Genomic DNA, 27,973 nt, shown 5'->3' on the forward strand with positions numbered 1-27,973 from the left:
AAACAACTTTAGAGAAATATTCAAGTTTTCTTAAGACAGGAATAAGAAAAAATTATAACTTATTACAATGTGAAGTTCATTCCTATTAATAATTGGTCTTAAGTTAAGACCATATTTTTTTGTGACTTGAGATTATTTCTTTATAAAGTATTACTTTAGAAATGTTTTACTGTAGTTTAAGCGGTTTTATTAAAAACGCTTTTATTAAAAGAAAATCAAAGCTTTTATTTACAAAACCCAAGTGCACTTTTATATTTTCGACCAAAACTTTATGATCATATCACTGACAAATTTTCATTCCCCCAAGAGTGTTAGATTGTAATTATTTTAGGAGACAGATTGTCTGCCCTTTTGTTTGGGTGCTCTCCCCATCCTCTTTTATTTGTGTTGTCACGGTTAAGCCACGTCAACATTTTATATTCTTATTGTTTTTTGTCTTATTATTTCTATAAGAGAATTAATATAAAATGTTAACGTGGCTTAACCGTGATCGCACAAAATAGAAAGGGATGAGAAGGGCACCCAAACAGGAGGACATACAATCTGTCTCCATTATTTTAAATGCACTTTCTGTAAAACCATTTTGTGAATGACAATGAATTATGCCGAGAATAATTGAGGGAATATTGACTTGGCAATCAAGTTAATAAAATCTCTAGGACTCTCGGTGCCTTAAGGAAATAAACATATTGGAGTCCTAATTACATGCAATCAATTAAGGGCCTTTATTAAGTAAATACAAGGAATAAGAGTCATGATGGGACTATAATTGATGAGATATGATTTGGGTTGATATCCTTTCCGATAATAGGGAGGAATTGATTGAAACCCTAGCTATATAACCTAGGGGCCGTCCCTGCTTCCATACCGATAGAAACTCACGAAAACTATAAGCCTATTTCGATAGTAGAGTTCATTCAGAGGTACTGGAAGTAGAAGACTGCTTCTACTTTGTTCGCAAGGATCAATGGCTTCACCTTCATAACCATGTCTTCCGAATTCTACATATAAGTTCAATATAATTAGTTGATCTCTATTTCATATTGATTTGATTTATTCGTGATCCTAATGTCTTGTTGTTATGATTTCAGAATATGTCTTACACTTTCAACTTTCAAAAAGGCTTTTACCTCATGAGTTGTCATCTCACCCGTATTCAAGTTTAAGGAGCTGGCTCTCTATTTAACTATCCAGCCCAACCGTCCAAGTATCCAAGTCAAGCTCACATTATGTTTCTCATTCTCGTTACACGTAATGCCCATAGGTATTGGAAATGAAATTTCGCCCAATCAACAAAAAAAACCAATTTTTAAAATGGGTAGTAGCTCCACGCCAGTTGTTCGACCATAAACATTAAGGGGTATCGAGCACTTTAGTACACCAGGGCAAGACCCTATGGAACTTGAATGCAAGAAATCCTCTTTATGTATGTGTTTTCAGTCGGACGGCTAACATGGAATGGAAGTTGAAGAATCTCTCCTTGCCTAGGTAGATGTAACATTGAAATAATTTTGTGCCAAAACATCAATGAATCATGACGCTAATGTAACACAAGCATAACTTTCTCTACATACTAAAGATTATATTACTTTTTCACTGTCCATCTATAACTCAGTAAATACTAAGTGTGAAGAAGAACTACATGGATTTCAGAGTACAAAGGGTGTAACCAGAGATGAGGGAGCTGGAGGCAAGGGCAATAAAGGCAAAGAAGGACAATGTGACGGATGCCCGAGCCATGTCCGGGAGCTTGTCTTTGCCCCAATTCGACTCCCAGTCGTCGACCCGAATCGCAGCCGATGAAGACGCCGACATCAAAAGGTACGTCAAAATCTGCAACGCCAACCAAAACCATTCAACTTAAGATTTATATTAGGGTTGTTTTATTGGCACCCCACAATCTTATAAATACACCCCACACTTAAAATTGTCCTTTTAAATTCCAATTTTAGTCCTACTTCTACTGAAACCACCCCACCTGTTCAAAACGACAATAACGTTTCATCTTTTAAATTCCAATTTTATTGGCACCTCATCTTCCCCACCCTCTTCCCTCCCTATCGTTATGCGAGGCCTTTGACAGTTTGTAGAAACTGCAATTTCAGACTCCATACTCAAGGATGTCTACTTGATGGCTATGGGCACAAAAACATATGGAAAGTGCTTCTGTAATATAACGTCGCATATGTTTGGGTAAATAAAGTTATCAAGACCATCTTCTTATAACAATTGAATTATTGAGAGCAATGAAATTTGTTAATGGTGGTGCATGTTGTTTGGCTGTCACTAAGGGAATACCTGGTGCATTTGTGGTGCTGGGTTTTTTTTTTTTTTTTTTTGTTTCTTTTTCATATTTAAATAAGGATAAAAGAGGTAGTTCAACAAGAATTCAAAAAATGTAACACCCGCCCCCTAATTATAAAGATATATGTTTGTAATTATCCCTAAATGTTTTAAATATATCAATTTCATCCTTTTTGTCTACCAAATCAGGATCCAAAGCATTGGATCCCTTTCTTTCTAAATTTGCCACGTGGCAGCACCCCAAGCAATTTCTCCTTCTTCTCTCTCTGTACCCCCGTGAACCGCCTTCCTTCTTCTTCTTCTTTTTTTTGTCTGTCCCGTCTCTTTCTCCCTCTTGGAATCTCTCATTTCTCTCGCTCTCTTTAGTTAATCACACACACCCACACACTGAGGCGCACGCATGCTCGGATGAGCCATTTCCATCATCATCTTGTCCTGCTCTCTCTCTCTCTCTCCCTCTCGTTCCCGCGACGCCAGAAAACCAGAAAATGAGCTCCGACGAGATTTTTCAATCTCTAGTTAGGTAAGCCTCTAATTCTCTCTTTTCGTCCTTGATTCTTGCGAGATTGAGGTTTAATTGGAGTTATTTTGTGATTTTTGGAAGTTTTTAGGACGAATCGAACCCGGGTGTAAACACCCCCATTTTCGACGAGCCATGGGTGTCGAGGGACTCTCCGGCCATCTCCAGCCGTTCCACGACGAAAGGAAGGTATAGAAATACTCCCCCCGTCTTGCTCTTCGTTTTGATACCTAGATCGGGGTCTAGGTTTGTGTGTGGTGGTCAGCCGGAGCTGTTGAAGCTCCGGTGGTTGTGCTCCGGCGAGACCAGGCCTTCCAGGCCGGTTCCAATGTCAAGCGGACCTTAGGCCCGTGTGGGGAGTTAGCCCAAATCCTAACCCATTTCCTTTTAATTGTTTTTAGTTTTTTTTTATTAGTTGTTTAGGACCTTAAGGCTTTCGGGCCATTAGGATTAGGGCCCGTAGCCCTATAGCCCAACCCAAAAACCTTTTAAGGTTTTTATTTAATTTTATTTTCTGTTTTAGGAAATAAAGCCTTGGGCCAATTATAAAGTAGGCTTTCAGCCATTTTCCCAAATCCCTTGAGCTTTAGTTAAAACCCAAAACCCCTAAGGCCCTTTCAGCCCAACCCAATCCAAGCCCAATCTAACTTTGACCTTGACCAGTTGACACTGACTGTTGACTTGGTCAACGGTCAGAGTTGAATTTGACTTTGACCAGTCAACGGTCAATGTTGACTTTTTGAGTTGACTTTTTGGGGTTTCGTCCAGGACCTCTCCTAGGCTAATTTCAACGTTCTAGACCCGTTTTTTAAGTCCGTTTTCCCAAATTCAATCGTTTGAATAGAGTTTGACTAAAGGTACTCCTTTATGTGAATAGGTGCAATTATTAGCGGTGATTCCACTATACCTTTTTGGTACAGCTTTGCACCATCGGTGTACGGTGAGTGGACCCCTTCTAAAATGCATGTTTTGATAGTAGAAATGCATACATGAAAAGCATGATTTAACAATTATGTTTTATGAGACGCTTTGAGATAACATGCTTACTAAGGCTAGTTTGAATTATTACTATTTTTCCTATAACCCATGTTCTTATAGAATATCCGATGGATGACGATATGATATTTAGAACATGTTTCGAACACCTCTTTATAGTATAGATGATGGATGACTTTATACTATGAAGTTGCTTTTCAATATATATATATGTTCAGTGGTTTTGTACTTACCTAGTCGTCATTTCCGCTACGGGACGTAGGGATAGATTCTAGTCCATCCCGGGCGACGGTTTGGTGTTGGCATAGGGCCTGGAGTGTGTTTCCTCTGGCTATTTAGCACAGGGACAGGGAGCCGACATGGGGCCTGAAGTGTATTTTCCTCTAACTGTCTGCTTAGAGACGGGGAGCCGGCATGGGGCCTGGGGGTTATCGGACAATTCACTAGTGATTATTATATTTACAAGTTATGATTTGAGACATTGCACAACATTCTAGGTTTCGGAAAACCTATGTTTATCATTATATATGTGTTTTCATAAAACCTGGGGGTTAGTATGTTGATAACTGTTTTATTATATCTATATCAAATTGGTCCACTCATGTTTGTTTTGCGCCCCCTTCAGGACTTAGAATCGAGGCGTACAATCCCGGCATCCAGGCATTTCCGCATCAGTATCTTCGAGTCCTCTTGGTGTGGGACCCATTCTTTTATTCATTAAATTTTATATTATTTCTTTTAGTATTCTAGTTCGTCGTATGCTCTGAACACGTTCCTTAAATGCATATTCTTTATTCTTTTATATTTATAAACCTTATTTATTCCTTATTCTCAGCATTTGCATTCAATTAATGGCTTTCGTCACCCTTGGGTGTCGGCCAACACGTGCTTATCTTGGTATTCGAGGAATATCGGGATCGAGGCGTGTCAAAAAAAATGGGGTGTATTCATAAGATTGTGGGGATGTGAATAAAAAAGCCCGTTAAATTACACGACATAACAGAGGATAGAGCAAGTAAACAGAATGCAGAATTCCAATATGCATGCTTTAAGATATTCTAAACAGAGAATCCTTTAACAAGAGGGATCCCCATTTTTCTAAAAAAATGGGAACATCCTCATGACCGTTGGATATGACTTTAATGAAATTGTGTGGTTGAGATTGTGTGGCCTGTGATTTAATCTCAACCACACAATTTCATTAAAGTCAATCTAAAGGTCAGGAAGGTGTTCCCATTTTTTTAGAAAAATGGGGATCCCTCTTGTTAAAGGGCATGTTCTAAACAGTATTTAACACAAATGGAAAAGTAGAAGGGTGGTGATATCCACGTACTCTTTTTTATCTTTCACACACACTCTCAATTTTGAGTCGTTTGATTGAATGAATTGAAGAGCATTAAAGAACAAAAATTAATTGAGGATGTGTGGGACGTAAAAAAAAATGTGAATAACACCGCCCAAGTAGAATCATTAATGGAAAAAAAGGCTAGTTAAAAAGTATCAAAAAGGTGGAATAAATAAAAAGGTCAAGAACCAATTGAAGCAAAAGTATCTACCGATGCATAACCATATAAACAAAAGGAAAACTAATGAAAATAATTTGAAAATTTTGAGTTTTAACGATAAGGAATAGTGAAGTGAATAGTATCATAATTGACTTTTTAGTGTAAAAATATTGTTTTTTGTAAGTATCCTTAGAAGTAACTTTGTAAGTATCTTATCGTTTATTAAAAAATAACACATAAATATAAAGATCCGCAATATATCATAGGATTTTGAAGAACTGTAAGTGGGAGTACATCCGCTTTAACCAATGCCGGTGTTAAAGCTAAAAAACACAGCAATGAGCAAGGAGGGAGAAAACACACTGCAAACTAGCCAAACTAGAAGCACTATATAAATACACATAACATTGCGCCCTTATTACAAGACTTTCAAACAAGCGGGCAGCAGGATACAAGAATATCACACACGAACATTTTGCAAGCCTGAACTAGTACTCTCTATTATCTCATGGGATGGGATCCACAACCACCTTTCCAGTAGCTCTGGAGGTTTCAAGATAGGCAAATGCTTCAACAGTCTTCGAAAATGGATATGGGCCGCTGGGATCAAGCACCGGGTTCACCTTCCCACTCTCCAAGTAAGGCTTCAGTTTCTCTAATACAGTTCCGGTTGAGGTCAGCAAAAATAGGAATGCCGGTGGCGCTACTGGACGTACAATTGTCAATACCTTCCCGCCTTCCTTCACCGCCTTCACTGCCCTGTCAGTCTCCCCTATTTTTGTTAATTTCAGAAACACAAAACAACATCAGTCCTTGTGTTTGATTTGTATAAAAAAAAACAACGATGAAGATTCAAGAATTATACCAACTGCATTATAAACCACATCAAATTTCTCGGGCAGGTCTTCGAAGTTCTCCTTGGTGTAATCAATAGCCAAATCAGCACCCAAGCTTCTCAAAAGATTGAGTTTTTTCGTGCTCGCTGTAGCTGCTACTTTTGAAGCACCAAACACATGTTTTGCTAGCTGCCTCACATAAACACATTGAGTGTCATGAATAATTAATCAATCAGCTTTACTTAATTAGAGCCCAACTTAAAGGAAAATGTTTGCACTTGATTAACATTGTACCTGAATAACATGTGTTCCGACTCCCCCAGCGCCTCCCAAAACAAGGATGGATTTACCGGCAGAGAGTTCAAGTCGTTCGAGTCCTTCATAGGCAGTCTCAATGGCCAGGGGAAGGCTAGCAGCTTCAACAAAACTCAGATTTTTGGGCTTGAGAGCCAACACTCTTTCTTCTACAGCAGTGTACTCGGCCAAAGATCCGATCCTTTTCGGCTTGGTGAGAGGCTTCTCGTTGAGATCCCCATATACTTCATCCCCCACAGTGGCGGATCCACAGTGGGGTCATTGGGGTCGCGCGACCCCTTGGAAGCCATGGAAGCAACCTTAGAGACCCCTTGGACTGGTGGTGCGACCCCTGGTGCAACCCCGTTCGCTGCACACCAACTGTTCGACAAAAGGTCATCGGTCTGGGCAGGTTGGATGAAGAAGACGAAGGCGCTGTGGCGCCAGTTTGTTTTTAAAAAAAACCTGGGCAAAACGACGTCGTTTTGGCCCAGGAATTTTTTTTAAATGACCTGGCCAAAACGACGTCGTTTTGGGCCAGGTTTAAACAAAAAAAAAATGCCCAGCGTGTCCTGGGCAGGTCTGAACAAAAACAAAAATACCAAGCGTGTCCTTTCGACCTTATTTTGCACAGAGCCTTATTTTTGTGCCTTTGCTAGTGGAACCGAAAGGCTCTGCTTTTTATTTTATTTTTTCATTGTTCTTTGCAGATGTAGAGCTGGAATGTAGGATTTTGAACAAGGATTTTGGAGTAGCTGGTCGCGCTATCCTACCAAGACCCGATGAAATGACGATATGCATGCCGTTTCTGTTAAAAAAAAATTTCGCGCTGCGCGCGCTATCCTTAATGACCCCCCAAACATTATTTCCTGGATCCGCCACTGATCCCCCACCTTAAACTTTGTCACCTGGCTCCCTACTTTCACCACCACACCAGCAACATCATACCCTGGAACTGTCTGCAAAAAAGTTAATTTAATAAATTAATATTTTAGCAAACAAGTTAATCGGGTTTACACTAGGATTTGAAGACCAACTGTTGGAAGATATTAGTATTCTATGGTTATTTAATTATTTGAGTTAGCGATCAAGGTTTCGTTTATTATAAATATGATGTTTGTTATTCACTTGTGAACAAGCTAATCACAATGTAACTTCTTGAGGTTTTGTAACCGTTGCGTCATTCTTATTTGTATAATAATATTCTTATTTTTCTGTAGTTTTGTTCGTCGTTTACTCCGATATTCATCTTCAACTAGATCCACTTTGATTCTTCAAAGCAAGTTTCTTTTTATTTCTTAACCTTTCAATTTTTATTTTATTTTATTTTATAAGACGGTATTTTATACTAATATAAATGTAGGGATTCAAACTTAGGTGTCATCGTCTAAAGAGGAACGAACACACTGCTATGACCAAACATCAATGGTTTAGGATAGGTTTCCTGCCCCGTGAGAAAAAACTCTCATCAATAGGCAAGGCTATGCTTGGTGTAGCCTACTATACAAGGGCTTGCGGATAGTAGGCTCTGTTCACCTTGGTGCCCAAATAATCCTCTTACTATGATGTAATTTAGACCTATTAGTTGTACCCAACTGATACGCGTCTTCTAAAGAGGAACAAGCGCACCACTCTGGCAAATTGACCTAATATGCATCTACAAAAAGAAAATTTATAACAAAAATATCAACTAGATCAGCTTTGATTCTTCAAATAGATTTAACTAAATTATGGGTTGGTAAAGACTAAAACTTTTCTAAAACCTCCACTCACAAACTAATCCTGCATTTGACTTCAGTGAAAAAAAATGAAGAGAGAGAGAGAGAGAGAGAGAGGCTACAGGGGGTGAAGAGTCATAGTCCTTGAAGTAGCCAAGCATCCTTTTGAAATCAACTGGGTTGAGAGATGCAGCAACCACCTTGATCAGCACCTGGTCTTCCTTTATTTCAGGAACAGGAACATTCGGATCGAACTTCAAAACATCTGCAGACCTTCCGTACTCTGGGTACACCCACGCCTTGTTTACAGATGGTATGGAAACTGAATCACTTGAAGCTACAGCAGCCGCCATTGATGCACTGCAAAAACCACAAGAACTTGCAAAGGGAAAGGGAAAGGGTTTGTTGTTGTTGTTATGAGCAAATGAGTGTGAGATAAGATCACAGTCTGATATGTCGACAGCATGTCGTTTTAATGGTGAAGGAGAAGGAAGTGGAACCTTGGTGTTTGCCTACGTGGCCGTACAAGAAAAAACTCCAAATGATGCATCTAGATGCAGTGTTAGTTTTAAGGTTCATTGTGTGGGACAACATGCCAAATTATGCATGCAGACGCATCGTTATTTGAGGTTCATTGTGTGCGGAAACATGTTACAAAATTGGTGTTCTGTTTCTTTTAGCCAAATCTGACATCAAGACACCCCTGGATCGTAATGGTAGCGTCGAAGTTTTCTTCCTTATTCTTTCTTGTCTACACCTCCAACAAGAAATATAAGAAGAAAAAGTTTTAAGTTACTTGGCTCTTTTGTAAGTAAGTGTTTACGTAAGAAATATTAATTTATAACTTTAGGTAGGTTATTATTGTTATTTTTTAACAATTAAGACCGTCTCCAACCTATGGGGTAAAGGTTAAAATATAAGGTTTAAAATCCTCCCAAACCATCTCCAACCATGGGCTAAAATAAGTCATGGGAAGTAAATATATCTCTAGTGTGACAGCTCGTCCCTGATTTTAAGAGTTTTTAAAGTTTTAATACAGGATTTTACAAAAATGCCCTTTGAGGTACGCGTATTATTCGAGGTTAATCGTCGTGTCGTGCCATCTAAGATTTGTTTTCTTGACATATCCTCGTAGTACTCGTCGCTACGGAAACGTGGGCGTAGATAGTTCGTGATTGGAGTTATAATGAAAAAGATTTTAAAGTTTAAAGTTTGGGCATTTTATGAATTTTATTATAAAAATTTGGTGTGCCATTTGGATGGCCCAAATTAAAGGAAAGCTGAAATGGATGGCTCGGATGTAAGGGAAAGAAAATAAAAATATAAAGATGAAAGAAGGTTTTGTATGTGTATGTATGTGTGCGTGACTAGTGAAAAAGAAGAAGTAAGGAGCGGGTTGGGCAAAACTGCCTAACCAAAGAAGAGGCAGGAGCTCCGGGACAGACCAGGGAGAGAGACTGGCGAATGGGGAGAAGAGAGAGAGGAGGTCGGCCAATCGGAATAGAGAAAGGAGGAAAGGAAAGAGGACGAGAAGCGGAGGAGAGAAGGAAGAAAACGGGTCTTCACCCGCGACCCGTTTCGACCCGCGGCATCCACACCCAAATTTCGACGTTTTTCACCCATTTTTCCAATGCACTGAGCCAAACAACCACTCACAATCATCTTATATGCCTTCCCTCTATCATTTCCATATCAAATTTGAGGAGATTAGGTGTGAGTTTGGATGAAAATACCCACGGGTGCCGCGAGCTTCATGTCCAAAATTCTCCTATGTCTGAAGCAATTTCTTCCAATTGCCACCACCCATAGCTTCCTCTTGAGGCCTAGAACAAAGCCCAAGCATTGGTTGGGACGTCGAAGTTGATTTGAGGACGAATTGGAACTCACCCATTTCCAGGGTTCTTCACAGGTTTGATGGAATTGGAGCCTTTCCATGCCAAATTGGCCTTGGCCTCAGGTATAAAGTTTACTCTACTCATTGAGTTCTGTAAATTTTGGTAATTTTTGGAGATAGTTGGATTTTCCGTCGAGCCGGGGCGGCCGACCACCACCTGAGGCGGCCCGTGTGGCGGCGCATGGCCAGTGGCCCGCCAATTTAATTCTTAGCATGTGTTTAATGTTCTAGGTTCAGTTTTGATAATTGATTGACGTAAATTGAGTAATTGAACCTAAGTTTGTTACGATTCGTGGTTAGGTGAAAATGTGAATTGACGATCCGACTGTTGGATCGTCACCAAACTTTGATACGTTGTAATAAATAATATTTGAGGATTATAGGAACTTACGGATTGGGAATCCAATTTACGGATCTTTCGGAATTGGAGTTGTAAGTTCATAATATAGAATGTTAACCGTCACTTAGTTTTGGCAATTGACGGAGATCCGACCGTTTGATGGTAATGAAATTTTAGGATGTTGTCCTAGAGGTATATTTTAGATCTATGGAAGTTTCAGATCGGAAATCTGAGTTGTAGATCTTCTGGATCGATCTACGTAGTGACGTGTTTTATATAAGTTATATTCTATCGATATGATTTCTGAGGCATGTCTTGATGATTATTCTAGGCACCGATCGTCATGACGCCTTGATGTGTTGTGCTAGGGAGTTGTAGGGCGAACTCCAGGTGAGTGGGCAATATTTTCTATATTTACCTATATACTATTGATTTTTCCCAGAAATTGAAAATAAATGAAAGTATGTTTTAAAATGCCATGCATGCATATTATATGAAATATATGAATTAGTATTTGATGCATATATGTGAATTGGTGTTGTGGACGCACATGTGAGTATCAGGTGAGTTTTATGTTATTCATATGGTTTATTGATGATGTGAATTGTGTTGAGAGCTCATAACCTGCACCCTTGGTGTTAGTGCTTATATTAGTCACCCCACACCACACGCTCACCTTGGATCCAAGTAGGTGCATGTCGTACAGACCATGAGAGGTGGTTCCGACATGTCGTACAGACCATTAGAGGTGGTTCCAACTTGTAGGTGACTTTAGATTATTATACAGCTGTTGATGAGAGAAGCACTAGAGCGTATTCTTACACCATTCTTGTTGTACAGACTACTTCAGGTAGTTTCAATTTATGTGCAGAGTAGTGTCGTACAGGTCATAGTGGTGACTCCAGTTGGATTGGATATTGAGCTATAGAATTAGCCGAACAGGACCGCTGCAGGGTCTCCGGTTGATTCCTTATTTCACCTGTTATATTGATGCAACCTTATTCTGTTATTGACGCTTATTGCATGGCATACTTTCTGGTTTTTGATAAAGATTAGTGATTTGAGATATTTGAAGAATTATATGCACATTATGTTATTTTCTGGGAAAGTATACAGGTTTTACAGCGAGGGGTTAGAAATGTTATTAAATGAAATATTTTCATAAAACTTTATTTTACTGACCCACTCAACGTTGTTTTGCGCCCCTCCAGGTTCAAATAGCAGAGCTTTGGTGGCCACGAGGAATCCAACGGTGTTCTAACAGAATTCACAAAAGTAAGACTCACTCTCGGGTGTTACATCTTAGTAATTGTATCTTTAAAGCTTCCAAACTGTGTAAATGATTACGTCACTCTCACGTGACGACCAGCATGCCCTCATTCGGGACGGGGTGTGTCATCTAGGCTAGATTCTCTTCAAAATTTAAGTCTGGCTTAAATTATTCTGGACCCACCAAACTGTTATATTTCAAACTTTTTTTTGTTTTTTACTTATAATATAACGGCTATGATCAAATGAGATCAAATCTAATAGTAAAAAAAAGATTTGACAGCCCAAAATTAAATAACATCTAAAATTATTTAAGAAAATTATTTAAATGAAATTTAACTTAAAACTTTATAAATACCTATGTGTTTGTATGATTTTTAATTACTTATCGGAAATTAAATATTTTAAGACTAAAATGTTCATAAAAATAAATTAAGATAATGAACATAAATTTTGATTTTCAAAAAAAGTTACCGAAATTAAAAAGTTAGACTAAAATTATTATTTAATCATAACAGACTAAAATATTAAGTCATAAAGATTAGAAGAGAAAAACAATTTCTTTTAAAATTTTAGGTTCAGTCTGTGCGACAACATGCCAAATTATGCATGTAGATGCATTGTCATTTGAGGTTCATTGTGTGCGGCAACATGCAATTGATGTTCTCTTTCTTTTAGTCAAATCTGTCTCTGACATCAACACAACGCAAGATCGTAATTGCTAGCGTCGAAGTTTTCTTCCTTTATTATCCTTATGACAAGTTTTTTTCCTTCTTGTTGACACCTCTAAGAAATATAAGAAGAAAAAACGCAACACTTTCTAAGTTACTCGGCTCATTTGTAAGTAATTGTTTACGTAAGAAATATTAATTTTATAACTTTAGATAGGTATTATTTAATAGAGGTGTAGTTAAAAAATATTATTTATTGACGTATTTATTCTCAACGAATTATTTATTTCCTAAATAGGATTTCGAAGGAGGATAATATTAAAATACAAAAAGTTTTATGCCAAGAAGTTGTAAACATGCTTGAGATATTAGAAACATTTTGGCTTCAATAACAAGGTGTCGCGTTGACAAAGTATTATGTATTTGCAAGCTAAAAAACGTGGCATTAACTCTAAAAACTAAAGCATTGCCCCAAACAGCTGTAGAGAAATGTTTTAGTTAATGTTAAACTTCTATTAGTGGTATTGCATATTTTTGTCCTCAAACAACTTTAGAGAAATATTCAAATTTCCTCAAGACGTGAATAAAAAAAATTATAACTTATTACAATGTGGAGTTTATTCCTATACGTAACTCTATACATAATTGGTCTTAGGTTAAAACCAGAATTTTTTGTGACTTGAGATTATTTTCTTTATAGGGTATTACTTTAGAAATATTTTACTGTAGTTTAAGCGTTTTTATTGAAAGCGCTTTCATTAAAAGCAAATCAAAGCTTTTATTTACAAACCCAAGTCCACTTTTATATTTTCGACCAAAACTTTTCGATCATATCATCAGCATAAATTTTCATTTCCCTCATTCTCGTTACTTGTAATGCCCATAGGTAATTTTCATTTCCCTCATTCCCATTACTTGTAATGCCCATAGGTAATGGAAATGAGATTTGGCCCAATCAACAAAAACCCAATTTTCAAACTAATTAGTAGCTCCACGTCAGCCGTCCGGCCACAAACACAAAGGGTACCCAGCATTTGAGTCCACCGGCACAGGACCTTGTGAAACTTGAATGCAGGAGATCCTCTTTATGCATGTGTTTTCAGTCGGACGGCTAACATGGAGTGGAAGCTAAAGAATTTCTCCTAGCCTCAGGTAGATGTAACATTAACATAATTTTGTGCCAAAACATCAATGACTCATGACGCAGATGCAACACAAGCATAACTTTCTCTACATAGTACAAAATATATCACTTTTCACTGTCCATCTATAACTCAGTAGATACTAAGTATGATGAAAAACTACATGGATTTCAGAGTACAAAGGGTGTAACCAGAGATGAGGGAGCTGGAGGCAAAGGCAATAAAGGCAAGGAAGGACAATGCGACGGATGCCCGAGCCATGTCCGGGAACTTGTCTTTGCCCCAATTCGACTCCCAGTCGTCGACCCGAATCGCAGCCGATGAAGACGCCGACATCAAAAGGTACGTCAAAATCTGCAACGCCAACCAAAACCATTCAACTTAAGATTTAGATTACACGACATGACAGAGGATAGAGCAAGTAAACAGAATGCAGAATTCCAATATGTATGCTTTAAGATATTCTAAACAGTATTAACACAAACGGAAAAGTAGAAGGGTGGTGCTATCCATGTACTCCTTTTTACCTTCTACACACATCTCTCAATTTTGAGTCGTCGGAGTTAATGAATTGAAGAGCATCAAAGAACAGAAATTAACGAGGAATGTATAGGACGTTAAAAAAAGTGTGAATAGCCCTAACCAAACAGAATCATTCCTGGAAAAAAGGCTAATGAAAAGGTATCAAAAAGGTGGAATAAAAAAAAGGTCAAGAACCAACTGATGCAAAAGTATCTAATGAAGCATCCCATATAAACAATGATGAAAATAACTTTTATAGTCAACCAATAAGTAATGGCCATCAACTGTTGGAGGACTGCTTTTTATAGGAGAAAAACTTCCGCATTAGGGAATCCCTTATAGTGGGATCACCGATACATATGGGTTGTGGTTTGTTAGCGCAGTCAGACAGTTCGTGTACTCCAGCTGCCTTACACAAATTCTCTCTCCTCATAGTCTAAGGTCCCTATAATTACCGGAAAACTGTCAAGAAAGTGAAAAAATTTGCAATGTGTTCGGAACACAGGACGGAAATATGGGGATAGATTGGGTAGATTAGGTAGAATTGAAAAACCTCGAAGAAAGCAGCACTTTGTGGGGATAGATTAGGTAGAATCATTAATGAAATTACAGTAAATAGGACAAGTAATCACTTGCCTGATCCAACAAGAAATCAAAGTAATAGCGGAGATGGTGCTGGATTACATGTTTTCCGCTGGTGAAGAAATAGGTTAAGTCATACGTTTGCAGCCCTGAATACACAAATCCAATCACATTCACTGCCAAGCAGAACCTGCAAATTCACAATTCCAATTAATAATCTTGTCCATTTTCACCATCTTCTCCAAAACAACATACAATTTTGCCCAAAAAAAAAAAACTAATAATTCAACAAAAGTTACTATGAAATGGTGAAATTATATTCAAAGTACAAAGCGTTGTTTATGTTTCAAAGAGTCAATAGTTGGGATTGCTTTTCTAAAAAACACTATGCTAAATAGACGTTTATACTAAAAGTGCTTTTATTTACAATCCAAATACTTCTTAGAAAAGTACTAAAATTTCCGCTAAATGTAGTTAGGCGGTTTTTTATTGATAGAAAACACTGTTAGTTCCAAAAAAAAAACACAACTTGTTGCAATACAAATAGATGTAAATTATGAATACGAAAATATCACTGTAGCGGTATATACGGTACTGTGTTGTCTAAGACAATCACACACTTTCATTAGATTTCAAAAGTACGGCTGTATTTGATTGACTTGGATGCCGTCTCGGTGACATTTTCGTATTCTCGATATGAGTGTGTAACTGAAAAGTGGCAAACCTGAACTCCTTGTAGCGATAGAAGGAATCTAAAGCCCAACCTTGGTTCTTGTCAGCCGCCATAACCGAGAAAGATATCAAACACAACACAAACCCAGAAATCCTTAACCCAAACAAAGCCCTCCTCACCATGCTCTCCCTCCTCGACCTCTTCAGTATCGACAACTTGGGTCTCAAAGTTCGCATGTTTACACCCGAACCACCGACAAGTCCACCGCCACTTTTTTCCCGAACCTCCGGGGTCCGATCAAGCCCATCTCTGGAATCGGGTCCCGCAACCTTGGGCTCGGCCCTGAAGGACTGGGGCGGCGCGAGCGGCGGCGACGCCGGGTTGGTGTCTGCAGGCGCGACTCTGAGCTCATGAGTGTGGTAGGTATGATGGGTTATTGGAGAATCGGACGGTGGAGACGGAGTTTGGAACACATGAGATGGTGATTGGAACACATGAGACGGTGAGTGGAACAGAGGAGATGGTGTTTCTGGGGTGCTCTGCTTTTCTTCTTCTTCTTCTTCTTCCTCCTCCTCCTCTTTCACTTGTTGTTTTTCATTGTGTTTTTCTTCTTCTCTGCGTTGTGGTGATGTTTCTGGTTGGTCTTCTGGAATTGTTTCCATATTTTGGTGTGGATTTCTCCGTCTGAGATGGGGTTTTCTCTACATCTACAATTTGACAGTTTTTTTTTTTTTTCTTCAAGAAATTAATTGTGGAGTGACCAAAAGACAAAAAATAAAGGACAAGACTTTAATTAGAGAACCTGGTAAATAGAATACAACAGGCAGTGTGCATCAAATAAAACAAAGCCACTTGTCGCTTTCTGATTCCCAATACTTAAGATTCCACGTGTAAACAGAGTTCGACTCGCATAAATGACTTATTCTATTTGGCTAAATAGTCAAAATAGTCTTTGAGATTTGCATAACTCATCACTTTGGTCCTTAACATTTCAAATCGATAAAAGTGTTAGGGGTCCCGGAGCTCTTGGCCGGAAGTTTGAGCAATTTTCAAAACTTTGTAACTCAATCGTTTCTTAACCAAATTCGACCCATAATATATCAAAATAAAGATAGGAAAGTGTAGAATAAGATTATACCTATTTGGAAGCCCAATGGCTGCCAGAGTCTGCCGGCTATTTTCCGGCTATCTCCGGCAGCCATTGGGCTTCCAAATAGGTATAATCTTATTCTACACTTTCCTATCTTTATTTTGATATATTATGGGTCGAATTTGGTTAAAAAACGATTGAGTTATGAAGCTTTGAAAATTATCCAAACTTCCGGCCAAGAGCTTCGGGACACTTAAAAAGTTTTTAACGGAATGACTAAAATGATGGATGGTGGACAATCTCAGGGACCACTTTTATCGATTTGAAATGTTAGGGACCAAAGTAATGAGTTATGCAAATCTCAATGACCATTTTAGCTATTTAGCAGTTCTATTTTAAGTATAATTGGCTTATTGTGTGCATTAACGTAAATCCGCACTTCCTCAATATAGTAGTAAATCTTCGATTATATCTAAAGTTTTGATATTGTGATGAGACTCGAGATAGATCAAGAAAGCATGATAGGCCCATTCGTTTTAAGTTTCCCACTTGATACAGTCACAATGACATTTCAACACAGGATGTACTACAACGGTATCAAATGAACTCATATCCTTTATGAATGTTGTAGTCTAAAGCCGATGGATCGAGTAATTTGGACCGTTCAAAAGAGGGGGAGAAAAATCTGAACTTTTGATTTGTATAAAGTATGCCAATAAAATGAATTAATAGAGGTTGTAAGATTTAAAATAAATGGTCTGAATTTTACAGTTCGTCGGCTTAAGATTGAGAGGTCTGGAAGGGTTTCGATTCCAAAACCAATAGCCTCGTTGTCTTGTATTTTTATCTTTCTTACGCAGCGTTGAGCAATTGGGTTGAAGTTTCTCCAAAACTTGTTCATGTTGCTATCGCAACACATGTGTCAATGGGACCACCAGTGACACCGCCAAGGACTAGCTGGTCGACAAATGGTTCTGGGCGGTGGGTGGTGGGGAACAAAACTTGCTAAAATATCAGTTGAAAACAAAAACGAGTGAATTGGATTAATGCAGCATTAGATTAATTTGTTGACATAAATAAGAATACATTATTCATACAAGTACAGAAACATTAGCCAAGACTATGCCCTTAATTATTAATGTTACAAGCCTAAATTATGCATTCTTCATCCAAACCTTAAGCAATCCTTAAGCAATCCGACGGCGGCCCCACCAAACGAGTCTTGGACAGACAGTCACGTGGTTCGGGATCCGGGCCGAAAAACTCCTCCCTCCGAGGAGTTTATTGCTCAGTCTCTAGAAAAAGAATGCCCTTGCTTCATGGTATTTTTCTAGGACAACATTGAAGAGGGGATGAATTGGTTCCAACAAGTTGGAATAGGGACCCATGACTGCCCTAGGCGACACCGGAGAGTCTTCATCGTTCGACAGAATGTGTTGACATACAGAGAGACCACTTAGACAATAGCATGTGTGATAAAAGTCTCGAGATTTCCCGGGCTTGTCTTTCATTCCACCATTCTCCTCCTGCATCGACAAAATCGAATTGATTTGTTACCCCCTCGGAAGTGAGAAACTTAGAAATTAGAAATATGAACGATTAAGATAACGTTGCTTGAGATGCATATTGATACAGATTAACTGTCGATAACTAGTATAATGATGGAGAAATAAGTTCTCACTTTAAAACCTGTCAAGTCAAGCATTCAGCTGTTACAGTGTAAAGTTATGTGTTAAATATCGAACCTGTGAGCATAAAAGTATATATTGTTGCAATGCGATGCTGTGAAAAAGTGGCTCCAATTTTACAGGCCTCTTGAGAAAATCATAACCGATGTCATTCAAATTCACTGCACACGGAACATTTAGCCATGCATATAAGAACAGGAAAATTATAAATTTATAAGATAACCTTGTGACTTAGAGTACTTGGATCTAACGGAGGACATGACACAGAAGCAAGCGCAATGGCGTTCTAGGATTCATATAACTGACCCCACTTGGTGGGAAAAGGCTTTGTTGTTGTATAAGATAACCATGTAGCGCATAAATTAGAAGATTGAGCAGAAAATATGGGTTTAAAAAGGCGAATCTGTTCTCGTAAAGGATAGATAGAGAACATCTTAAATGCGCCTAAGCTGTCAGCCTACCTCCTGGAGATGTAGTGCCTTCAAAATTTTTCCCCTCTTCAGATAAATTAGATTTTGTAGAAGTCTGTGGGCCATCCTTGGTACAGTGTCCTCCAGCATCCCGAAGCTCGAGTTGTTCATCAATAGTTGGACATACTCTTTGTAATAATGGAAAAACGCCTCCCTGGTCACTGAATAGTTAACATAATACGTTCAACTATGATTGAGAAGGATCCTCAAGAAGAAAAGACAAAGAATCACCTGCCAGAAGGAGTAGCAACCGTCGACCAATTTATTAGTCCTCCCCTGAAATCCACACTCCTTCCCTTGTCGAAATACCAACCAACCCTAATACAATAACAAACTACTCAAACAGCAGAATAAAAGCAGATAAACAAATAACTATACAAATTTTCATATCTGTAATCCGCAACGCACAAAAGAGAGGATAATTTTCTTACAATTAGTCCAGGCAAATCCATACGATTGACCTGATTGATTAGAACCATTGTAGCTACCCCACAAAAAGTGTACCTGAAGGGAAAAGAATTGTCGGACCTATGAGCGAATGGAAAATGTAAAAGGAAGTGAAAATACATGTCCTAATATTTCACATGATTTGACATTAGTAGCTTATGCAATCTGTCAGAATACGTAAATGGGAAGAACATAAAGACAGGCGGACAAAAAAAAATTGACATGCAAGTCTGAAACATACCCACCATGGGCTTCAGCACCAGGCTCCCCAGAAATACCACCTTCATACGTCTGACAACTGCAAAGATAATGTTTAATTTAACCAAGATATAATGCCATTCATATCAAGGAAAAAAAAAACTTCAGTCCATGACTCAAAGCAAAGGCAATAAAAAGGATGTCAATTAAAAACAGATGTCTAAGAATCAAGGACAATTGGACAAGCACTCCACGGTATCACAACAACAATACAACCCATACTTCAAAATATCAAACTGAGCTAAATTTATTTTCAATAAAATGAATGACTCGGTAAGCAACCTTAAGATGAAACTTCCAACATTATGAACCAGTTCATCATCCAAAATGTTCAAAATGCTTGCTACCTGCAAGGACGAGTAGAATAGGCATGATGAAAATTAAGCAAGCATACAGCAAGGCGGTAACAAAGAACACAACTATAATGCATTACAAAGGACGGAGAGAGAGAGACTAACAGAAACCGCAGTGTAGCAAGCCCGGACATCAATTTCTCCACCATCATGCATCCTAAGAAGTAAATAGTGATGGTAAAAGTATATCAAGGGTACTGAAATGATCATTGTACATATATGTCCTCAAACTATAGAACCACACAAATCAATGTGATATCTAACCTGAAGCCGCCGCTTGGATGTTTCATTCGCCGCAAAAACTTGTAGAGTTCACCTCTGAAAAGAAAGAAAAATCACGTCAAATCACTTCCAAAAGGCTATGAATTTCACTGTTGTGAAAAAAGTTTTTTTTTTTTCTTAAATGGACCATAAACTAACCACCTATTAATTGATGAAAGCGCCTCATCACCACCGAGAGTTATAAGCGCATTAACTGCAGCATAAGTTGTTGCAAGATGTGGCATCTGGGAAATCAAAGAACATGCTAACAATTGTCAGCAAAAGAATGCAAAGCACTATATAATAAGAGTAGATAAGCAATATTGTATGAGCATAGTCAAGCTATCACAACTAACGCTAACAAAGTTAAACAAAGATATATCGACATTGGCTAAGCCAAAACGGCAAATAGTGAGACCAATTTACTTACCTGTCCAGGTCCGCCGCCATATCCCCCCTCTGGGTCCTGGAAGAAAAAACACAACTTCTTGACAATCTAAACACTCCATTACATGCTAACAAAACACTAAAGATCACCTTTTTGTTGTTGTTGTTCTTAGTGGTGAAGCAAACCAAAACACCTGTCTTTCGTTACGTTCCATATAAAAGATGTAAGATTGTCATACAAATTACAATCGATTATTCGCATACCTGACAACGGCTTAGGAAATCAATGGCATTACGTTCAAGTTCATCATCAATAGACTCCCCTAGCAAAGCCAATGAGTGTAGAATCCAATAGCAAAGCCAAGGCCGACTACAGACAAATGTACACAACAATTGAACATGTCGTAGAAATCAAAATCTCAATCAAAACAAAATCATGAAAGTCTGCTAAAAATCACCAGAAATATATACATATACATATATATATATATATAATATATAGAAAACTAATGAAAATAATTTGAAATTTTTTAATTTGAAAGATAAAGATAAAATAAATGATAAAGTGAACAGTATCTGATTTTTTAATGTAAAAATGTGGTTTTTTTTTAAAGTAAACAGTCCCGAAATTCTTTCCCAAAAAAAAAAAAAAAACAGTCCCGGTTAAAATCTCTGTATATATATAGAGAGAGAGTTATACTTGGCATCCAAAACGCAGAAGGAGGAAGGGAGTCCTCTGAGTCCTCTGGTTAAGTACTCTATGTGACTATCACGATGAAGCTCAATCCTTCAAAGTCCAAGAACCCCACAACAACAAAAAATCCATCAAATTCCACAACAAAACCCCACAATTTAAAAAAATAAAAAATAAACAAGTTCGAATCCCCATCCCCACAGTTCAATTAAATTAGTTTAAAGTAGAATATCGCTCGCATCGAAGAAAAAAAAAGCAACAACAAAAGGGAAATTCTTTGTAAACCCAAAGGATTTATTGAGAGTGCAAAGTTGGTAGCTTTTTTCTTACATGACGGATTGGGCTTTGGGAGGGAGGCTGCCGAAGCATCCGTAGATCCCAAAGACCTCACTTTCTACCATCCACTGATCGCGCTGAGTCACGGTGGCGGTCGGACGCTCCATCTCCGCCGTCCTCCTACTGACTTTCCACTTAAATTCACCGTTTTGCAGTTTTGAGTTCGCTTTACTCCGCCCAAACAGCAAACGGAGTTTACTAAGTTAAAAAGAACGGAGTTTAATTGGGCTTAGTTAAAGTTTATGTATAAATATCACGAGTTGGGCTCGTAAATGATAAATATATTGGGCTGTCAACTAGGTGGGTGAGGCCCGTTTTGGATCAATACGGTGCGGTTTGATTTGGTTTGGTTTGGTTTGATTGTTTGATTTAGGCCTGATGGAAGTACGCATTCAATTTTTTCGGTCTTTCTGAAAACGTAAAAGCCATTGTTTTAATCGGTTTTGCAAATTTCTACATCAAAATTTTTTTGGAAGACTTGTTCTCAAACAATTTTGACTGCATTATAAGCTTTTCAAAATTTATATAAAACATTTCATAAATTTTCAAATTTCAGTGTCGTTACCTTTTGACTTTTCTATCTACGTCTTAAAAGTACATAAAAATGCTTATGAATCAATCAATTGTCTGATTGTTTTCAAATTACTTATAATATTTTTCTTAAGTCCCCGAAAAAATGTTATTTGTAAAGACTCAACGATTGCATCCATCACAAACATTATAATTATACATCATAGGTTATATTTGATTTTGCAAACTTCTTCAAATATCGACATAAAACTTGTGTTGGTGCCACTTTTTAGTTGGAGATAACTTAGATAAGTTGTCATTTCCGTCGAAAAAAATTTATTGTACCAGAAACACTGCTAGGTACACAAAATATCTTAATACAATTAATTGAAAAAAATAATTCAAATTTCCAACTACTTATAACATTACTAAACCGTGTTTCCGAAATATTAAAAAATCTCTCAATTCCGTCGTGAGAAGGGCCTCCCCCGGCTGGTATTTAGGCTGTATGGTGTTTACCGGGTGGGACCCTGATGCCACCTCCACTAGATAAAGCATAATTAGTTTAGACCACTTTGTACTTGCCATGTGGTCCAATTAGTGGATGGCTCGTCCACGTAAGAATGCCTTTGGGGCATTTTTTGACCAAATTGATGGAACTGATCCTATCCTGAACTCAGGATGGGGATCCTTATGAGCAGTTCATTCGGATTATTCAAACTTGATTCAACGACTGCAATTATTATAATTTTTAGAAGAACCTTATGTTTAAAATCGTTGAATCAAAATTCAACAATCCGGATGAACTGCTCAGGAGAATCTCTATCCTGAGCTCATGAGAGAATCCGGTTATTATGTGTACAGTGTACTACCCACCAAATTACGAATAGCATTTCACCACTTTGGCGTGACACAACCACCAAAGTTTTCCGGGCCCGCGGCTCAAAAGCCTCTGCAAAGTCACAAAGGCGATCGACAAATTGATTTTGGATAAGGTTACCCTACCATGAAGAAGGACCTTCTGCTGCTATGGGGCATCTCAACTAAATTATGCATTATTATGTAAAAATTTATGGTAAAACGTGATGAAATAAGTTGATATTTCATCATAAAATCAATTACGTATCACTCTTAACAAGCTATATCAGTTGTATATTGTGGACAATGCATACTGAGTAATGTGGAAGCACGTGGACTGTTGGACTTAGGACGCCAGTTAACTTGCTAGATATCATGAGGTAAGTTTGAGTTTCATCATAGCATCGATTGACAATATGGTCTAGTATGAAATTCACTCTCTCGAAACATGATAAATTAAATATCATTACAGTAACATTCTCGAAGTTTAAATAAGGTTTTATAGCTACCCTCCGCACTAAAAAGACCGAGTACATTTTAACTTATCATCTTAAGTGGTAGTAATGATCATCACCTTATTAATTGTCATTATATGAGTCTAATTTAATATATTTATTATAAACTCTTGTAACGAAGTAAAATGGTAAGCATCACCGGCAATTAAGGATGGTGAGCACAAATATTTCCAAAACAACGTACCTTTCGGACAGTTGCCAACTTGCCAAGAGGAAAACGAGTAGTTTCCGACAAGTAGACTCTACACGTGCGTAGCATGCATACTAAAAACCAGAAAGATTAGGTGGAGTGGAGTTGGATGATGAAGAGAGTCACTGAGCTCTCGGTTCATTCGTTTATTATAAATAAATGGGCAGAAACCTTTTGGCTTTTGTGTTGCACACAACACAGAGCTTTCTCTTTTTAATTATTTCTCAGTTTTTAATAAATTTCAAAATATTTTAGTTTCAAGGTTCATCGGTTGGCAACCAATTAGCAGGAAATTTTTAAGAATCCATGGCGATGAAGCGTGTGCTTGTTTCTGCAGTTCGAGGTCTTGCTTCATCAGGAAGCTCAGCATCTTCAACAACTTTCACCAGGCACCTCCATGTAAGCCATTTCCATATATATATTCACATAATTTAATTCAGCAATTAGTTAATTGTGATAATTAAGCTTGTTAAATTGCTGATCACCTTAAAAATGCCACCTTTAGCCTTATGGGGAAATGGGGAGTTTGACCTCGAGTGGATTGGACGATTGCTATTAACCAACTGAGCTACAAGTCCCTCGTTTTTGGGTTTTCGTTTTAAAAAATAATAATAAACCAAATTTTGGGTTGTGTTAAATTGATGTGGTTTGGTATGAGCAGGCATCTGGTGGAAGCAAAAAGATAGTTGGGGTGTTTTACAAGGCCAAGGAGTATGCAGAATTGAACCCCAATTTTCTGGGTTGTGAGGAGAGGGCCTTGGGGATAAGGGACTGGCTGGAATCACAGGGCCACAAGTATATTGTCACCGATGACAAGGAAGGACCAAATTGTGGTTAGTTCATACAATTTCACTACCTTTCTATACATTTCATATATAATGTGTGTGTGTGTGTGTGTATGTATATATATATATATATAGATATAATGTCCTAATGCATGTGCTTATGTGAGTATAAAATTAGCTTACTTATGCTATATTTAGTTTGTAGACGTGTGTTAGGCTAGTTGGTGAGGGCAGTGTCACTCGAGTTGGATCCCCCTTTCCTATAGATTAGAGTAGTTTAGAGTATTGCCTTGTCAAAAACTATAAACAAAAGGACACACTTGGCCTGAACAGATATGCCAAGATTAATGTGATCAATGAATGTTGTTAAAAACTTTTGACTCAGTTATGCTAAATTTTGTCCTGCTAGCAGCATGTATATGGCGTCCAACTCGCCTAATTACTGACCGGTAACTTGTTAATTTGACAGGTTTTTCCGCTTTGAGATGAGTTTTCCTTGGGCTTATAAGTTGATTTTTCTTACATTGTTCGAACTTTAAACTAATGGGAACTTTGTATGTCCCTTTTGGTGCTGTTTATTCAGAACTTGACAAACACATTGAAGATCTTCATGTTCTCATAACAACGCCCTTCCACCCGGCCTATGTCACGGCCGAAAGGATAAAAAAGGCCAAGAATTTGCAGCTGCTTCTAACAGCTGGAATTGGCTCTGATCACATTGATCTGAAAGCTGCTGCTGCTGCTGGATTAACCGTGGCAGAGGTCACGGGAAGCAATGTGGTTTCGGTTGCAGAAGATGAGCTCATGAGAATCCTCATTCTCGTCCGCAACTTCGTACCTGGGTATCAGCAGATTGTTAGTGGGGAATGGAATGTTGCAGGCATTGCCTACAGAGCTTATGATCTTGAAGGAAAGACGGTGGGGACGGTTGGTGCTGGACGTATTGGCAGGCTTTTGCTCCAAAGGTTGAAGCCTTTCAACTGCAATCTCCTCTATCATGATCGTGTCAAGATTGACTCCGAATTGGAGAAACAGACCGGGGCAAAGTTTGAGGAGGATCTGGATGCAATGCTTCCGAAATGTGACGTTATTGTTGTCAACACACCCCTTACTGAAAAAACAAGGTACTTAAGTCAAGGCTAATCTTCTGACTATTTTATTCCGTTTGATTGTTATTTATTTGTTTTGGTGGAGAGGACTAATCTTCTGAGTTTATTACTGTATAATTGTGTTTAGAAGCTTATCTACGACTGACAAACTGATAGGATCAATACAATTAACGGGTATTGATCTTGTGACTCAGAGGACTGTTTGACAAAGAAAGAATTGCAAAATGTAAGAAGGGAGTTCTGATTGTTAACAATGCTCGTGGGGCAATCATGGATACGCAGGCTGTTGTCGACGCTTGCTCCAGCGGACACATTGCAGGTAACTCATGAACTGGTCAATGTTAATCGAATTAATTCTGTTGACTTTTGCCTAATCGTTTCATTTGATTCTATAATTCTCCAGGTTACAGTGGTGATGTTTGGAATCCACAACCAGCCCCAAAAGACCATCCATGGCGTTACATGCCAAACCATGCTATGACCCCTCATATATCCGGTACCACAATTGATGCGCAGGTATATTTTTGACGTTTACTATCTTATCCTTTACGCTCATGGTTTCACTTCATTTGTTCCCAGAACTGAAATCCATCATGTAATTTGTGCAGTTGCGTTATGCTGCTGGGACGAAGGATATGCTCGACAGGTACTTCAAGGGAGAAGAATTTCCGGCACAAAACTACATTGTCAAGGACGGTAAACTAGCAAGCCAATACCAGTAGTTCGGGTGCTTGTATTAAGTCTGCTACTTTGTGTTCGCTTGCAGATGCTATGAGGCAGGTCCATATGAATAATGTAGCCAAAAGCCTTCGACTTTAGGGTCTGTGTGCTTTTATCTTCTTCGTTTTCACCGGTTGTATAGCCGTATAGGGCACCGGTTTGATCCGAGCATGCATCACTATGTCTCTGTGAGACTTGTAAGAGTTTATGCTGCCGGGAAACTTTCCCTTTCAATAATGAAAAGTTGTAACTTTAATTAGCGAGTTTGCTCAAAACCCGTAAGAAACTTGTTCAAATGTTTAAGAGTATCTTCGTACGAGGTTCTGCGTTCGATTCTCACTTTTACCAATACCAAAAGAAAAAGAAAAACTTGTTTATTCTTAAAAATAGATAAGTCAATCTGGACTAGACGTCCATTGTAAGAGTATCTTCGCCTACGCATCCTGAAATTGTTCCTCCTAATCCTGCACCGACTAAGTTTGTCGCCCCTAATTTCACTGCGATGAACCCTAATTCTTTCAGTTCTTTGATTTCATCGATCATGATCCAAAATATCAGTTGTACGGTGCCTACAAAGCTGAAGCATGACAATTATTTGGTCTGGAAGGCTCTCTTTGCTCCAATTTTCAGGCTACATGCTCACCGGCATTGTTGATGGTTCCGAGATCTGTCCACCGCCTTATCTTCTTGATCAAACTGGTTGCAATACTGGAATTCCTAACCCTGCCTTTGAAGCTTGGTATGAAAAGGATCATAATATCCTTATTTGGCTTAATTCTACTCTCTCTGAATAAATCATTTTGTTTACTGTTTGTGCGACCTCATCTTGTGATCTTTGGCTTATTCTTGAAAATCGATTTGAAGGTGTATCTGCTGCTCATATTCATCAAATCAAATCTCGTCTACATTCTGTACACAAAGGTGATCTCTCGATTTTTGAGTATCTACAATGCATCAAAGGTTTTTAGATGCTTTAATGGCGGCTGGTTCTCTGATTTTTTATCATGATCTTATTGATGTCACTCTTAATGACTTATTTGATGAATATGAATCTTTTATTGACTATTATGCTGAGAATTTCATCAACTACTCTGGATGAACTGCATGGTATGTTGATCAACAAGGAATTGTTCATGAATCGCAAAAAGAAATGAGCTGTCTCTTCCGCTCAAGAACCTTTCCAGGCCTTTGATGCTCAATCTCAGGGTCATTTCCTTCCTACACCACAATACTATTCCTTCCCCAAAAGCTTATGCTGCTCAGTTTCATGCTCCTCCCAAATTTCAAAACAATCGTGGTAAATGATCATTTTAGCGCAACGGTAATGGTAATTACTCCAAGAACTTCTGTTAGATCCCACATCGCCTAGGGGAGTGGATCCTCTATGCCTTATATGTACATGCTCACCTCCATATAGCACGAGGCTTTTTGGGAGCTCACTGGCTTCGGGTTCCATCGGAACTCCGAAGTTAAGCGAGTTTGCGCGATAGCAATCCCAGGGACAATATCATGCTACATCGGAATTTAGCCTGGGATGTGGTGAAGCCCGAGTCGGGATGTGACAACTTCAACAATTCTCCTTACATCAAGGTTTGTGGTTCAAGAAAGGCTCTTTACATCTCATGTCTTTTTCAGACGCTGATTGGGTCGTCTGCATCTTTGACAAAAGATCTACAAGTGGTTATTGTGTGTATTTGGGTAAGAACTTGATTAGCTAGAGTGCAAAGAAGCAACACACTGTTGCTCGATCCTCCACGGAAGCTGAATATCGTTCTGTCGCCCACACTGCTGCAGAATTGACATGGAAATGCAAAATCTTTAATGATATCACCTTCCCACTTAGACAGGTTCCTCAACTGTAGTGTGACAATGTCTCGACAATCTCTTTGGCATCTAATCATGTGTTTCATGCTCGTATGAAACACGTGGAAATTGATTATCATTATATCAGAGAACTTGTCTTAGCCAATTTGTTTCGAATTCCATATGTTAGTACTCAACATCAAATTGCAGATATTCACACCAAGGCACTTTCC

General features: G+C 38.4%; 5 protein-coding genes across 11 annotated transcripts in view; 1 reads left to right on the top strand and 4 right to left on the bottom strand.

The window, feature by feature from the left end:
* Positions 1 to 8,585, bottom strand: part of LOC126583559 (2-methylene-furan-3-one reductase) — a 31,691-nt gene extending 23,106 nt beyond the window's left edge. Inside the window, exon 1 of the mRNA XM_050247984.1 lies at positions 8,567 to 8,585. The gene's annotated coding sequence lies outside the window, so the exon portion shown is untranslated. The remainder of the gene's footprint in view (positions 1 to 8,566) is intronic.
* Positions 1,545 to 16,048, bottom strand: LOC126583560 (CASP-like protein 4A1). 2 transcript variants are annotated; one of them, XM_050247986.1, is made up of 3 exons: positions 15,318 to 16,048; positions 14,648 to 14,783; positions 1,545 to 1,833 (listed from the first exon to the last, which is right to left on the bottom strand). In XM_050247986.1, the coding sequence occupies exons 1-3, from the start codon at positions 15,926 to 15,928 to the stop codon at positions 1,639 to 1,641; spliced, it is 942 nt and encodes a 313-aa protein (XP_050103943.1). In that variant the 5' UTR covers positions 15,929 to 16,048; the 3' UTR covers positions 1,545 to 1,638. The 2 variants fall into 2 exon arrangements, with proteins under 2 accessions (XP_050103943.1, XP_050103942.1); XM_050247985.1 differs by lacking the exon at positions 1,545 to 1,833 and adding an exon at positions 13,556 to 13,843 and having other exon boundaries at positions 15,318 to 16,046.
* LOC126583556 (2-methylene-furan-3-one reductase-like) lies at positions 5,696 to 8,615 on the bottom strand. Its single transcript, XM_050247977.1, has 5 exons — positions 8,296 to 8,615; positions 7,341 to 7,414; positions 6,456 to 6,708; positions 6,191 to 6,350; positions 5,696 to 6,097 (listed from the first exon to the last, which is right to left on the bottom strand). Exons 1-5 carry the CDS (start codon positions 8,524 to 8,526, stop codon positions 5,832 to 5,834), a joined length of 984 nt encoding a protein of 327 aa, XP_050103934.1. The 5' UTR covers positions 8,527 to 8,615; the 3' UTR covers positions 5,696 to 5,831.
* A 1,346-nt stretch (positions 16,049 to 17,394) lies between the features above and the next one.
* Positions 17,395 to 21,463, bottom strand: LOC126583550 (protein farnesyltransferase subunit beta-like). Of its 6 annotated transcripts, XM_050247965.1 has the most exons (15): positions 21,245 to 21,463; positions 20,921 to 21,007; positions 20,485 to 20,590; positions 20,371 to 20,388; positions 20,264 to 20,299; positions 19,996 to 20,078; positions 19,837 to 19,890; positions 19,678 to 19,729; positions 19,502 to 19,566; positions 19,203 to 19,259; positions 18,946 to 19,018; positions 18,746 to 18,832; positions 18,506 to 18,668; positions 18,102 to 18,205; positions 17,395 to 17,882 (listed from the first exon to the last, which is right to left on the bottom strand). In XM_050247965.1, the coding sequence occupies exons 1-15, from the start codon at positions 21,355 to 21,357 to the stop codon at positions 17,652 to 17,654; spliced, it is 1,329 nt and encodes a 442-aa protein (XP_050103922.1). In that variant the 5' UTR covers positions 21,358 to 21,463; the 3' UTR covers positions 17,395 to 17,651. The 6 variants fall into 6 exon arrangements, with proteins under 6 accessions (XP_050103922.1, XP_050103926.1, XP_050103921.1 ...); XM_050247969.1 differs by lacking the exon at positions 20,921 to 21,007; XM_050247964.1 differs by lacking the exon at positions 20,371 to 20,388 and having other exon boundaries at positions 20,264 to 20,317.
* Positions 21,464 to 23,344: 1,881 nt separating this feature from the next.
* Positions 23,345 to 26,256, top strand: LOC126583552 (formate dehydrogenase, mitochondrial). The gene is made up of 6 exons (XM_050247972.1): positions 23,345 to 23,722; positions 23,985 to 24,156; positions 24,692 to 25,232; positions 25,412 to 25,536; positions 25,621 to 25,733; positions 25,826 to 26,256. The coding sequence occupies exons 1-6, from the start codon at positions 23,630 to 23,632 to the stop codon at positions 25,937 to 25,939; spliced, it is 1,158 nt and encodes a 385-aa protein (XP_050103929.1). The 5' UTR covers positions 23,345 to 23,629; the 3' UTR covers positions 25,940 to 26,256.
* The last annotated feature ends 1,717 nt before the right edge of the window (positions 26,257 to 27,973 follow it).

The sequence above is a fragment of the Malus sylvestris genome, chromosome 9 (assembly GCF_916048215.2).
Source record: "Malus sylvestris chromosome 9, drMalSylv7.2, whole genome shotgun sequence".
NCBI lineage: Eukaryota > Viridiplantae > Streptophyta > Magnoliopsida > Rosales > Rosaceae > Malus > Malus sylvestris.